This window comes from Dreissena polymorpha, chromosome 9 (genome assembly GCF_020536995.1).
Source record: "Dreissena polymorpha isolate Duluth1 chromosome 9, UMN_Dpol_1.0, whole genome shotgun sequence".
NCBI lineage: Eukaryota > Metazoa > Mollusca > Bivalvia > Myida > Dreissenidae > Dreissena > Dreissena polymorpha.
In genome coordinates, this window is record NC_068363.1 from 59,929,411 (window position 1) to 59,942,928 (window position 13,518).

Sequence of the window (13,518 nt, forward strand, 5' to 3'; positions counted from 1 at the left end):
AAATGTACCCCGGTGGGTATGTAAAATATACTCACGTGTACCCGGCCAATTTAGACTGTACCCAATGTTGTAAAACGAGCTACTGAATAAGAAACAAAATTCTTATTGAAAAAAAAACTCTTCCCCAATATGTTGAGCAAGAGTTTTGATAATAAAGAGGCTATTTTACAGAATATTGCAATAAATATGAACATAATTAATTAGAAAAAAAAATCAGACAACGACCAATTTAGTGTTAGAATTCCTGGGTATGTTTCAGTATATTTTTCGTACCTGGGGTACATTTAAGTATACTTAAGAGTACCTGGGTTACATTTAAGTAGTACCCAAGCAGACAATGACCAATCGAGCCTTATTTTGTATTGAGATGAAAAATCATTATCATGTGAGCTTAATTCAGCCTTACACTGGATTTTTCCTAAAAAGAGACTACCTTTTAACAAAAAAATCCTTGAAAGTTAAAAATGTTGGCCTTCTGGATTGCACAGGCTTATCTTGGATGACATTTTACACACATATTATTAAGCAGTGTTTTCCCAGAACAATGCTCAAATATAAATTATGAAATACTAGAATATTGATCTTCATTGCCCATTTTTTTCTGCCTCAGATCTTGACCAGTGCAAATGTGATACTACTAGAGTTCAGTCCCCTGATGTGTACAGACTGGATTTTTCTGATGACGGCGAAGAGCAGACGAAGGAACTAGGAAGTGCAAATGCCAGTCTGAATGACTCGGCACAATGTGATAATCAAAAGGATGTGACAGACTCATGTGATATTTCTAACAATGGCGATGAAAAATCAAAGTGTGATATTGAATCAAAACAGTTTCCTGGAGAGGTTGATGATACCAGTCAGGTTGTAGATCTTCAAAGTGTTGGAAAGTTTAATGATAACAGGGATGTTAATGAAAATGTGAACGCAGTGAATTCCATGAAAGATACACAAGTGGATACAAGTGTGAAAAAGAAAACTGTCACAAAATCAAAGGATATTTGGAAAGATTCTGGAGAAAGTGCCTATGTGGGATCAACTGAAAATAATTATAACAGTAAATGGCCAAAGAAGAAATCTGACAGCGAGAAAATTAGAACTCAAACTTCTGGCAGCAGTTGGAGAAATCAGTCAGCTTCTACCAGGTAAGGTTCAGAAAGAGCTTTAGCCATTATAAAAAATAGTTTGTGAAAATTGGATCTGAATGTATTGTCACAGATTAGCATGACCAAACGTTTTGCCAAAACTCAATTTTTGTAAAGAAGTGATTTCCTTTAAATGCAAAATTCCTCAAACCTTTACTACTCAGAAACCCACTTTGACCTCTTTGTAGTCCCGAAGGAAATCATATTGAATTTAAGACCTTTCTAGATGTGTAAATGTGTAAAGCCTTCATTTTCAACTTTAAGATACTGACGAGCAGCAATCTGCATAAAACATGAACAGCCTGCAAGTAACTGGCATTTTCATTTTGCTTTTGAAGGGGAAAGGGTTTAAAGTGGAAAATGTCATTCCTGATTAGCCTGTGTGGAATTCACAGGCTTATCTGTGTCAACACTTTATGCACATGCATTAAGCCACATTTTCCCAGATTGAGGCTCATTTTCTGACAAAATGTCTGCACTGAAGTACTGAAAAAACAGGTGTTGTCAAATTTTGTCAAACAGTTTAATAGTTTATAGGTTTGCTTTCAAAAGGGAAACAGATCTTATGATGAAATTCTTGTGTTTTAATTATTTGAGAAGCAATGTTATACATGTATAAAAGTAAAAACTTATTGCCAATATCAAGTTTGTGATTGACAGAGTTGACATTTTGCTTTTATTAACAAAAAATATGTACCTAAATTAAGTGTATGTGTTTAATTTCAGAAAGTTGTCCAATTCCTTTATCAATGCACTGAAAGACGTCTGCTTTCACGTTGCAACAGATAACAGAATTGTTGCAGAGGTGCGTCTTCAGTGCTTCTAATCTTTTGCATAAACCTGTACTATTTTGTTGTTGTTGACATGTTTTTATGCCCCCGGATCGAATGATCGGGGTATATTGTTTTTGGCCTGTCTGTCTTTCTTTCTGTCTGTCATTCCGTCATTCTGTCATTCTGTCCCAAAACTTTAACCTTACAGTAAAGTTTTGCAATAACTTTTGAAATATTGAACATAGCAACTTGATATTTGGCATGCATGTGTATCTCATGGAGCTGCACATTTTGAGTGGTGAAAGGTCAAGGTCATCCTTCAAGGTCAAAGGTAAAAAAGAAAGCGGCGCATTAGGGGGCATTGTGTTTCTGACAAACACATCTCTTGTTGCAAATAGTTTTTGCAATGGTATTTACAATTTGATCTGTATTGTAAATCACATAACTTCATAATGATATGGACATTTTTACACCCATGTGAATGACTGTGATAAACAGAGCTCTTTATTTTGTCACTTTGGCGTAGAACACCCAACTTACTGTATAATTATGTCATTTTGTTGTCTTTGGTGAAGCCTAAAATGACAGTAACTATTTTTCATGTTGATAAATACAGGCAGATGTGTATTCATGTTTAATGTATTAAAAGTCAGAAAAATGTGGACCTCTGGTATTATTAAAACATGTGGTAAATTGTACTTCATTTGCTTGGCATTTTCAGCATCATTCAGCATTTTTCAGCATATTTTTTTTTTCGTCAAATGTATTTAGCATACAATTTTTTGACATGCAGTTTAAAGAGTTTTAATAATTCAATGTTATTGTTTAGATAAAATGAAGCGGGTTCTGGGGAAACTGGGCTTAATGCTTGTGCGCAAAGTGTTATCCCAGATAAGCCTGTGCAGTCTGCACAGGCTAATAAAGAATAACACTTTCTGCCTACTCTGGATTTTATTGTAGAATACTCTTATTTAAAACAAAAAGATCCATTAAAGCAGAAAGTTGTGTCACTGATTAGGGACGTCACTTTAAGCATGTGCATTAAGCCCAGTTTTCCCAGACTGTGACTTAAATGTTTGAGCCGTATGTTCAGGTTTCCAAGATCACGGATACAGACCAACAGAAGGTGGTGTTGATGCTGGGACGGTGCCTGCCACACATTGTACCCAACGTCCTCTTGGCAAAGCGAGAAGTAGGCATACAGCCTTGGTATTGCATATTCAATTGAGCCGCGACGTTTTTAAACAGGGATTAAGGCATGTGAATTAAGTGTCGTTCCAGATTAGCCTATGCAGTTTGCCTTCAAGTCTCATCGCCAAAACAAGATTTTTGCTAAGAAGAGACTTTGATCAAAATATAAAATAAAAGTAGACAATAAAACTTTACACACATGCATTAAACTCATTTTTAGCGAGGCTGTTTTCGGAGAAAACCCAAGCTATTGTCATAGCCAGCTCGTCGTCCGCCGTCCGCTTAGGCGTCGTGCTAAAACCTTAACATGGGTCATAACTGTTTAAATATTGAAGATAGCACCTTGATATTTGGCATGCGTGTGTATCTCATGGAGCTGCACATTTTGAGTGGTAAAATTTCAAGGTGAACATCATCCTTCAAGGTCTAGGGTGCAAAAAACAAAGTCAAGGGAAGTAATAAGCTTTAAATGGACATAGTTATCTGACCTGCCCGCGTATATATTTTTGTTAAATAAATCAAAGCGGCGCAGTAGGCGGCATTGTGTTTCTGACAATCACATTGTGGTAAAAGGTCAAGGTCAAGGTCATCCTTTACGATCTACGGTAAAAAATACAGATTTAAGGGAAGTAATAAGCTTTAAAAAGGGAGAAAATTATTCAATATTGAACATAGCCACTTAATATATTTGGCATACATGTGTATCTCATGGAGCTGCACATTTTGAGTGGTGAATCTACAGTCACAGTAGTGGCTTTTAATTATTTGCTTCTAAAAATAGAGATTTGTTACAGACAATTATTTTCAAGGGAAGTAATTTATATAATTATAAATCTCATATTATATATTTCCATACCAAGAATTGAAGTTCTTTTCACAGTTACATTTTATTTTTAAATGGACCCCCCCCCCCCCCGGTTGTCTTGGACAAAATTCAAGGGAACTAATAACCTTTAAAGGGAGATGATTTCTATACCTGCCAAATGATAAATAGAAATTTTATTTCAATGCGGCGCAGTAGGGGGAATTGTGTTTCTGACAAACACATCTCTTGTTGGGTCACTAGGTCAAGGTCACTGTGACATAAAAAAAAAAAAAAAAAAAAGATTCTGACAAGCTTTCGCAGCCGAGCGTGGCACCCGTTATGCGGTGCTCTTGTTTGCTTTTCACTGGTAATCAAACACAATTGCATCTGTTGATCTCCGTCGCCTTTACATTTTCTGTAAACATCTAAACATCTGCCAATTTTATTAATAAAGTTAAAAGTAGTAATTGTCCTGTTGGCTGAACATACCTAGAAATTATGAAGTATCAACCAAAATAATAATGATTTAATTTCACCTGATTTGAATACAAAACATGATGCCAAAAAATTTAACACCTGTATTTCAGGAATTAATTCTCTGATCAAATGTACCACAATGCTTTGTACTTGAGAGTTAATTTCCCTGATTATATGTACCAGATTGCTCTGTAATTCAGGAATTAATTCCCCTGATCAAATGTACCACAATTCTTTGTAATTCAGGAGTTAATTCCCCTGATCATATGTACCACAATGCTTTGTACTTTATGAGTTAATTCCCCTGATCATATGTACCACAGTGCTTTTTAATTCAGGAGTTAATTCCCCTGATCATACGTACCATAATGCTTTGTAATTCAGGAGTTAATTCCCCTGATCATATGCACCACCATGCTTCACCCTGAGGCAAAGGAACGAGACAACCTACTCAACATTCTCTTCAACCTTATAAAGAAACCTGATGAGGAGCAAAGGTGAGGCATATTTTGTCATTTTAAAACTGCTTCAAATTTGTTTAAACATGTGTTAAATTTTGCTTCATTTATTAAAACATGTGTTAAATTTTGCTTCGTGTATTAAAAAAACGTAAATTTTGCTTCATGTATTTAAACATGTTGTACATTTATCTTCATTTACTTGGAAGAATCGCTTTCTCAACCCTCAATTCCATTTCTTACCTAATTCAGGCAGATGATATTGACTGGCTGTATAGCGTTTGCCCAGCATGTAGGCCCCACTCGACTTGAGGCTGAGCTTCTGCCACAGTGCTGGGAACAGGTACCTGCAGATGTGTTAAATAGTATTTAAAACTGTGTCAAGCTCTGAGAAAATAGGGCTTAATGCATGTGCATAAAGTATAAACCTAGATTAGCCAGTGCATTTCAGACAGGCTAATCTGGAATGGCACTTTCTGCCTAGACAAGACTTTTGTTAAGAAAAGACTTTCATAGACAAAAAAATCCATAAAAGTGGAAAATGTTGTCAATGATTAGTCTGTACAATTTGCATAGGCTTATCTGAAAGGATACTTTACGCAATTGCATTAAGCTCGTTTTCTGAGTGCAAGGCTAAAAAATTGACTATAGGCTATGGGATTCACATTATAACTACCCTTTGTGATACATCCGACAAACAATATCAATAAATTAAATCTTAAGATACAGTTAACTGTGAAAATAAAACAAATTTGTAGAGTTGGCAGAATTTATTAACATTTTAAAAGTGTTAAAACATCATATTATTTAAATATATAGATACACTGCAACTCCAATATATCGCGGTTGAAGGGGTATATGAACTATTTCTTCATTTGTTATATGTTCCTAATAATATTTTTTATAAACACTTCTTTCGTAATAATGTGGTGTTAGGGTGAGTATTCAAACTTTATTATGCTTAAAATGTGTATAGTTGAGCACCATGCTACTTTGTACTTGGTCTTAATCTAGGTAATATTGAGCTGCGATCTGGAAAAACTGGGCTTAATGCATGTATGTAAAGGGTTGTCCAAGATTAGCCTGTGCAGTAAGCAATCAGGTTCAACACTTTCTGCTTTAAATGGATTTTAGTTAAGAAGAGACTTTTAAAGAAAAATTCCATAAAGCTCAAATATTGTTGTTTCAGATCAGTCACAAGTACATGGAGCGCAGGCTGCTTGTGGCAGAGGCCTGTGGAGCGCTGGCACAGTACATACCCGTGAGATATTTATAGTACACATTGCGTACCTGTGAGATATTTATAGTACACTGTACAAACCTGTGAAATATTTATAGTTCACAGTATATACCCGTGAGATATTTATAGTACACAGTACATTCCCGTGAGATATTTATAGTACACAATACATACACATATTTATAGTACACAGTACATACCTGTGAGATATTTATAGTACACTGTACATACCTGTGAGATATTTATAGTACACAGTACATACCCGTGAAATATTTATAGTACACTTACATACCTGTGAGACATTTGTAGTACACAGTACATACCTGTGAGATATTTATAGTACACTGTACATACCTGTGAGATATTTATAGTACACAGTATATACTAGTGAGATATTTATAGTACACAGTACATACCCATGATATTTTATAGTGCACAGTACAGATAATTATAGTACACATTGCACACCTGTGAAATATTTATAGTACACAGTACATGCCTGTCAGATATTTATAGTACACAGTACATAACCGTGAGAAATTTATAGTGGCTATATGTTGACTTTTTACAGAATAATAAATATAATAAAATAAATAAAATTCCAGGAACATGTTAATAAAATTAATTGGTGTTTACATCTGCTAGTGTTTTATTCTAAGAAAGTGACCAGTTGTCTCAAAAATACAGAACTAAACATTCAAAACAATGTACAACATAAAATGGCTAAAGCTTTGAAACCAGCCTTGGGGCAGTCAATGCAAAGCTTTTGGGGTTTCAACAGGTTTAAAGGAGCTCTAGACTTCACACTTAGCTCAGCATGAATCACTTGAAAGGAAAGACGCAACAGACTCAAAGATACCAAAATCAACAACATATGTGATCAACTGTAAAATGTTTTCAAATGTGGATGTAATAGAAAAAAACACATAGTTTAATGATAATGATTACTGATATTTGCTAATACTGACAATGATGACTAATATATCCTAAGCACACACCAATACTTTAAAAAAACAACATTGTTCTTAAATTGGAATATAGTTTAATCATTTAAAATATACCTATTTGTTTCAGAGTGAGCTGCGTAGTTCGCTGGTGTTGTCGATGCTGCAGCAGATGTTACAGGATGACAAGGAGGCAGACGTGAGAGAAGCTGTCGTCAGGAGCCTTGGCCTTATTATTGGATTTATCAATGATAAAGATAAATATTCTCAGGTAAAAACACCTGTCCTGATTAATGTCACAATAAAGATTAATATTCTTTGGTAAAATTACCTATCCTTATTTATGTTTTAATGTCATAAATACTGACCTGTTATCGTATGCTTATACTTTCCAAGGGGAAATAACTCATCCGGAATTTTAACTGGGAATCCGCCACCTCAATACCGTAATACAGGCCAGCTTAAACATAGTGCAATGCAACCTAGCCAAAAATCGGAAACCAACCCTCAATATTCTTTCCGGATCAACCAGGTGTATACGTGTCTTTTACGGCTCTGAATTAAAATATTGTTTTTCACTTGGTTGATTGGGGTTTTGAATAGATAAATTGTGTTATTTATCTTTTTATTTCTCATTCGGATTAATTTGTGTGGATTTAATGGATTTTGTTTCATTTGTAAAAGGTAAGCCATGCTTGTTTTTATCGAACAATGGTTTATTTCTACCATGCTGGGTGTTTTCAGGCGCGAACGACCACGTGCAAAACGTGCTCTTCTAATACATTGCTGGAATGTGCAAAGCATGTTCTTCTAATGTGTTACGAGATCGTGCAAAGCGTGTTCTTCTATTGACAGATTGTTTATCATTTGCCATTGTGTGCAATAATGATTTTAACGTTCCGTATGACAATCTAATTGATCGTCATTTTATTTTTCATCTGTTTTGAATTAAACTTTTGTTTAATTTATGATCTACGGCAGTATTATAATTTTCATTATTGTCAAATAATGATTTTATGTGCCGTATGATAATCTGGTCTGTGACCAGTTTATGGTTGAATATGCTTTGCTCTTGTTTTTCATATATTCGACTACATGATGGTCGCAGAAACAAGAGTAGATAAATACCCGGTGACTTCGCAGATCATGGATGATAGTTGCAGTATCAGTCACCGGGTATCGGGCACGATCGCGACCGTACTATGCTAAGTCTCTTAGACAGTCGGTCAACATCAGACCATATGGCGACACCTGTCAGCCGGTCTTTGCCCGATGGCATTGGTCAAGGACATCGACCAATGCCGGACCATTTGGCATCCGCCATACGGTCATTATCCGGTGACAACACTGGTCATGATATGACCGGTACGTCACCGGGGACGTTGATCACGGACCATTGATCGACGTCTGACCGGCCGGTCACCGGTCATGTCACAGGTCCGGTCCGCTCATTGATCACCGGTCCGGTCACCGGTCCGGTCCGGTCACTGGTCATGTCACCAGTCTGGTCCGGTCACCGGTCATGTCACCGGTCCGGTCACCGGTCATGTCACCGGTCCGGTCATTGATCACCGGTCCGGTCACCGGTTCGGTCCGGTCACCGGTCATGTCACCGGTCCGGTCCGATCACCGGTCATGTCACCGGTCCGGTCCGGTCATTGATCACCGGTCCGGTCACCGGTCATGTCACCAGTCCGGTCATGCCACTGGTCCGGTCCGGTCACCAGACCGGTCATTGATCACCGGTCCGGTCACCGGTCAACAGTCATCAGTTAGGCCTGCCACCGATAACACCAGTCACGGGTCAAGAAAAAGAACTCGGTCTTCTTCATTGAATTATTCTCCTATCCGTCGTCGAATACATCGTCTTCATCAAGGATTAGACATCAAACACGCTCTTCTTCGTCGAGCAGTTCTCATCGTCGCGGCTCTCGTAAGCGATCACGTCTTCACTCACTGAGACCTCATTCTAGAAGATCTCGGTCTCATCGCAGCAGATCCACATCTCGGCTGATCCAGATCTCGACATCGCAGGAAACGAGGACATCGTCAACCTTCACGTAGACATCAGCGGACTTCATTGAGCACAACAGGATAGTTATCGAACATACCTCTCCTTCATTGAGCAGTTCTCGGCGTTGATACGCTCGTAAGGGATTACGTCAATGCTCACGGAGACAATATTGTAGAAGACAATATTTCCAGCGTAGCTGAACAATATTTCGGCATCGCAGTTATATGGATGTCGCCACTTCTCACGTAGGCGTTCATGAACCTACTGGTCATATCGACGTTCTCCATTTTATTCCTTTAGGAATATCATGTCTCCATTCCACGTGTGATGGTTTTTCTCATGGCATCCACACATGTTGCAGTCACCGAGCCGTAGTTGTATACGAACACTAGTTTGTTTAACTTTCAGGCTTCGGGATAAGCTGTTCTTTTCTCCACTACGACTACAAGGACACTTATGCCTATTAATACTTATAATCTACCGTTGTTTTCCGGTTAACATTATCAGATGACTTCGTGGATGGTCATTCTTCTGCACCAGATATTTCCATTCTGACGCAGTTATATTATACCGGTCCCGATCACCGGACATCGGTCACCATTCATCGGTCATATCACCGATCACTGATCACCAGTCAGAATAAGTGATGTCTCATCACCATCGGATTGGATTTTTTTTTTGGCACGATCTTCTTTTCCGCGCAGTGCTATCAGACCATATGGATTCCACCATTTTTCGGTCTTTAACTGGTAACGTCACCGGTCATATTATGACTGGTCCGTTCACCTGGCTACAGTTACCGGTCATTGACCGGTCCGGTTCGATCACCAGTTACCAATTACCGGTATTCCACTGTGTTTTCATCGGTCAATTTTTAGTATCACGGGTATAGTCTACATTACCTAGTTGTATACCCCTGGCTATGATTGTATTGAATACTATATTTTATGGATTCAACAATCTACATGACTTTTTGTGTTTTTTCAATACTGATGTTCTACTGGCGACGGTTACCAAATCATGCTATATCTGTTATTTGTACTTCTATCTCAAACGGCTACATGCAGACTACTGGTCTTGCAGATAGATCGGCTGAAGTGGGCTCGGAGACTAGCATTGAGGTCGAACATTACTATTTGACCTCTATTAATTTATGTTCGAGACCCGAAGGATGAATTGTTTTAACCGCCTTTACCTGTCGGCTACAGACTTTGCAGTCAGTGTCAAGGAACAGTCGGGACACATTAATGACGCTAGCAGGATTAGCAAGACAACATTTTGTATCGACTTCTGCTTTTCTATTGCTCCTACGACAGTGCATATTTTCAAGCTACTGGAATCAACAAGAGTTCTGATACATAGGATTGCCTATCATATTGACTGCATAGCGGCTACAGTCTTGTAGATGGCTTAGGACCTATTGAACTCAGATCTTAGATCCTAGGATCTGGAGGGACCTCATCTTAAAGTTATTCTTCTATTACACTTCTGGCCATAACAGGCCGTCTTCCTATAACTGGTCGTATTCCTTTAGGAATTCGTCCCCGTTAGAAGTCTTGAAGTAAATGGATTAATCAAGTCAGAATTTAAGACTTCCATGCATTCTACCGGCAAGCGTGGACCCGCTTATAGTTACTCCTAGGGTTTTCACCTTTTTCTGCCATCACACCTCCGATTCCGGCGGTACCACTGTCAATCATATTTCCGTACTTCGCAAATCGATGACTTCGCGACCTGTATTATCCAGGATTTTAAAGGCGCCTGTTATTGGTTCAAGAAGAGGCTATATTCTGTAGATAGGTCATAAACTTATAAGTGTTAAACACTGTTCTATTCTACCAATTTTAGTGTTAAACACTGTCCTATTCTACCAATTTTCAAGTGTGTTTGGAGTGGGAAAGTTCGGCTTGCAGTGGTTTCTTTGCCCACCCATCCTTGACAAATGGTTCCGGTCACCGGTCGGTATTTACCGGTCCGGTCACCAGTCCTTCTGCTGAGACGTCTTTTCTTACGTCCGTTTCAGCTTTATTTTTTAAGATAATTGTATTAATCTCGGGATTATTCAATGACACAGATTTCCATCTTTTTGTCATTATTTACCACTATTCAGTGGTGTCTAGACTAGAAGATTATCTTGGCAAGAATATAGTTTATTCTACCACAACCTTCCTTACATCTTATACAGATGTGAGCAGAGAAAGTTATTGACGATCACATAGAACAACGTATCTTGATTTTCTCAATTATGTGGTATCCTAATGAATATCACCTGCACATCTACATCTTGAAAAGCGAAAATTCTTTTTAGCTGTTTTTCATTTACAACACATTTTCATGATTCCTTTGTGATGGTTTCAACTATCACACATCGGTTGTGGTTTACTTACAGACACGGAGGTGATCATATTATCACTCCTTGTAACTGGAAATCAGGAACTTATTCGTTCTTTGCAAGAACAACAAATTTTCTCTATCGTCTTACTCATACCAGGTCGTCTCAACGCCCTGTTGGACGTTTTGTGCTGCAGTTCTTTCTTTCGAATTATTTTTCCGTTGGGTTCAAATAATGTAATTGCGCCTGCGCGGCAGTTAAGTTGCATGGTGTACATAGTATATCAAAGAATGTTGTTTATCATCAAACGCTAGTAATTAGCGTTATGCGATCGTATATCGCAGTGTATACCTGTTTGCTGAACAACGTCAATAATGCAGTTCACAGAAATCGATCCAGCAGGGTGTGCGATTGTTATACATTCGTCCATTGACATAAACTGGAATATCTTGCCTTCTTGGTGAGTTTTTGCAATAACTGACTTTTTGCCATAATTTCATGCAATATACTTAATGAACCATGGGATTATGGTTCTACAACCTTTTAAGTCTCCTGTACAATTATTTTCAGGAAACTTCTTCACAGGTCAAATATCATATCTCAGAGAGACATATTTTTACTGATCCAAACATGTGCCACTACATGTCTGGCCATTAATAACTTTTAGTTATCTCTACAGAAGAACGTTTTTCTGTTAGAGTTTCAATCCTTGTTACTTGTGCAAGGATAATTCCATCAGAACTGTATAAAGGTTCTATGGAAATTCATTTTTTTTTTTTACTGGGTATTCGAGAGCATAGTTATTACCTTAATCACTCTGCTAGATACATAGATGTTTTTCTCATCTTTTTCTTGATGATAAGAAATTTGTTCTTTTCTTCATCAAAGGATAGAGATTATGCTTTCGTATACCTTGTTTTGTGTAAGTCATCGCAACTCTGTGCTGTCTTACCTATTTTGGAACTGATCCAAACTATGGAACGTCAACACTATGTTTTTCGTTCCTTTACCTTCTTAAGCGGTTTTGACTTGTGTTACATGTTGGGATGCTTAATGAGCTCCCTATGAACCTTTTTCATCAGGCTTATTAACAGTTCCAATATAATTTTAAGACAGTTTTCCTTCTTATTATGGCTTTTACCATACGGAGAAGTGAAATTCATGCTTTTTCTGTTGAATACGACCAATTCCAGTTGGATCTATTGTCGTTTTCATTTTGCTGTGTCAGCCAGGATTCCTTGCTAAATATCAAGTCCTCTATATGGCTTCTACCTTCAAGTTTCCAAGATTTTCTTAAACTGGTAGTCATAAAGATGAGGATAAACTTCTTTTGCAATCAGGGCTTTAAAGTTCTATCTCAGCAGTGTTAGTCGGAAGTCCATTCGAGGTTCTCAAAAGACTCTCTTCATTTCCCCAAAAAGGGGGGGGGGGAGATGTGTCTGCGGCTTCTATTTCTCGGGGTTAGACCTCGACTAAGGAAAGTTACTCTTATCCTATCTAAGGATTCATTCCTTTTTAGGATCTGACCGCATGAATTAAGAGCTCTGTCTGTTTTGTGGGCATATATTAATCACACCCCACTTTTTGACGTGCTCTAAGCTGTTTACTGGAGGAATCCGACCACCTTTGTCATCTTTTTATCTTCGTTTTCTGAAGTGCCAACAATACAATTTGTATATGTTTGGGCTTGTTGTGGTTTCACTAACGGTAGTGTCTTCTTTACGACATAGACATATTACTCTGTCCGAGAAGTCATTATTTATACCGTTTTAACGAAGATTACTTGATATCATTAGCTGATAACCCTGTTTATGGGTTCTACTGTGTTGGGAAAATATATACGAACCTTCCCACCGCAGCTGCAAAATCAGCATACGATAACAGGTCAGTATTTATGACATTAAAACAATTTTTTTTAATAAAATTCATTTTAATTATTAAATACTTACCTGTTATCGGTAAGTCCCACCTCCCACCCCGCTATTCGATTAATATTTTTGTATATATATTGAAAGAATATTGAGGGTTGGTTACCGATTTTTGGCTAGGTTGCATTGCACTATGTTTAAGCTGGTCTGTATTACAGTATTGAGGTGGCGGATTCCCAGTTAAAATTCCGGATGAGTTATTTCCTCTTGGAAA

The 13,518-nt window shown here is 37.7% G+C and overlaps 1 protein-coding gene across 5 annotated transcripts in view; it reads left to right on the plus strand.

The window, feature by feature from the left end:
* LOC127844273 (RAB11-binding protein RELCH homolog) overlaps positions 1–13,518 on the plus strand; it is a 68,451-nt gene that overhangs the window by 9,946 nt on the left and 44,987 nt on the right. For all 5 annotated transcript variants that reach the window (XM_052374358.1, XM_052374359.1, XM_052374361.1 and 2 more), the window contains exons 8-14: positions 611–1,142; positions 1,869–1,947; positions 3,009–3,107; positions 4,773–4,885; positions 5,099–5,189; positions 6,036–6,107; positions 7,161–7,301. In XM_052374358.1, coding sequence (XP_052230318.1) covers positions 611–1,142; positions 1,869–1,947; positions 3,009–3,107; positions 4,773–4,885; positions 5,099–5,189; positions 6,036–6,107; positions 7,161–7,301 — 1,127 coding nt within the window. The remainder of the gene's footprint in view (positions 1–610; positions 1,143–1,868; positions 1,948–3,008; positions 3,108–4,772; positions 4,886–5,098; positions 5,190–6,035; positions 6,108–7,160; positions 7,302–13,518) is intronic.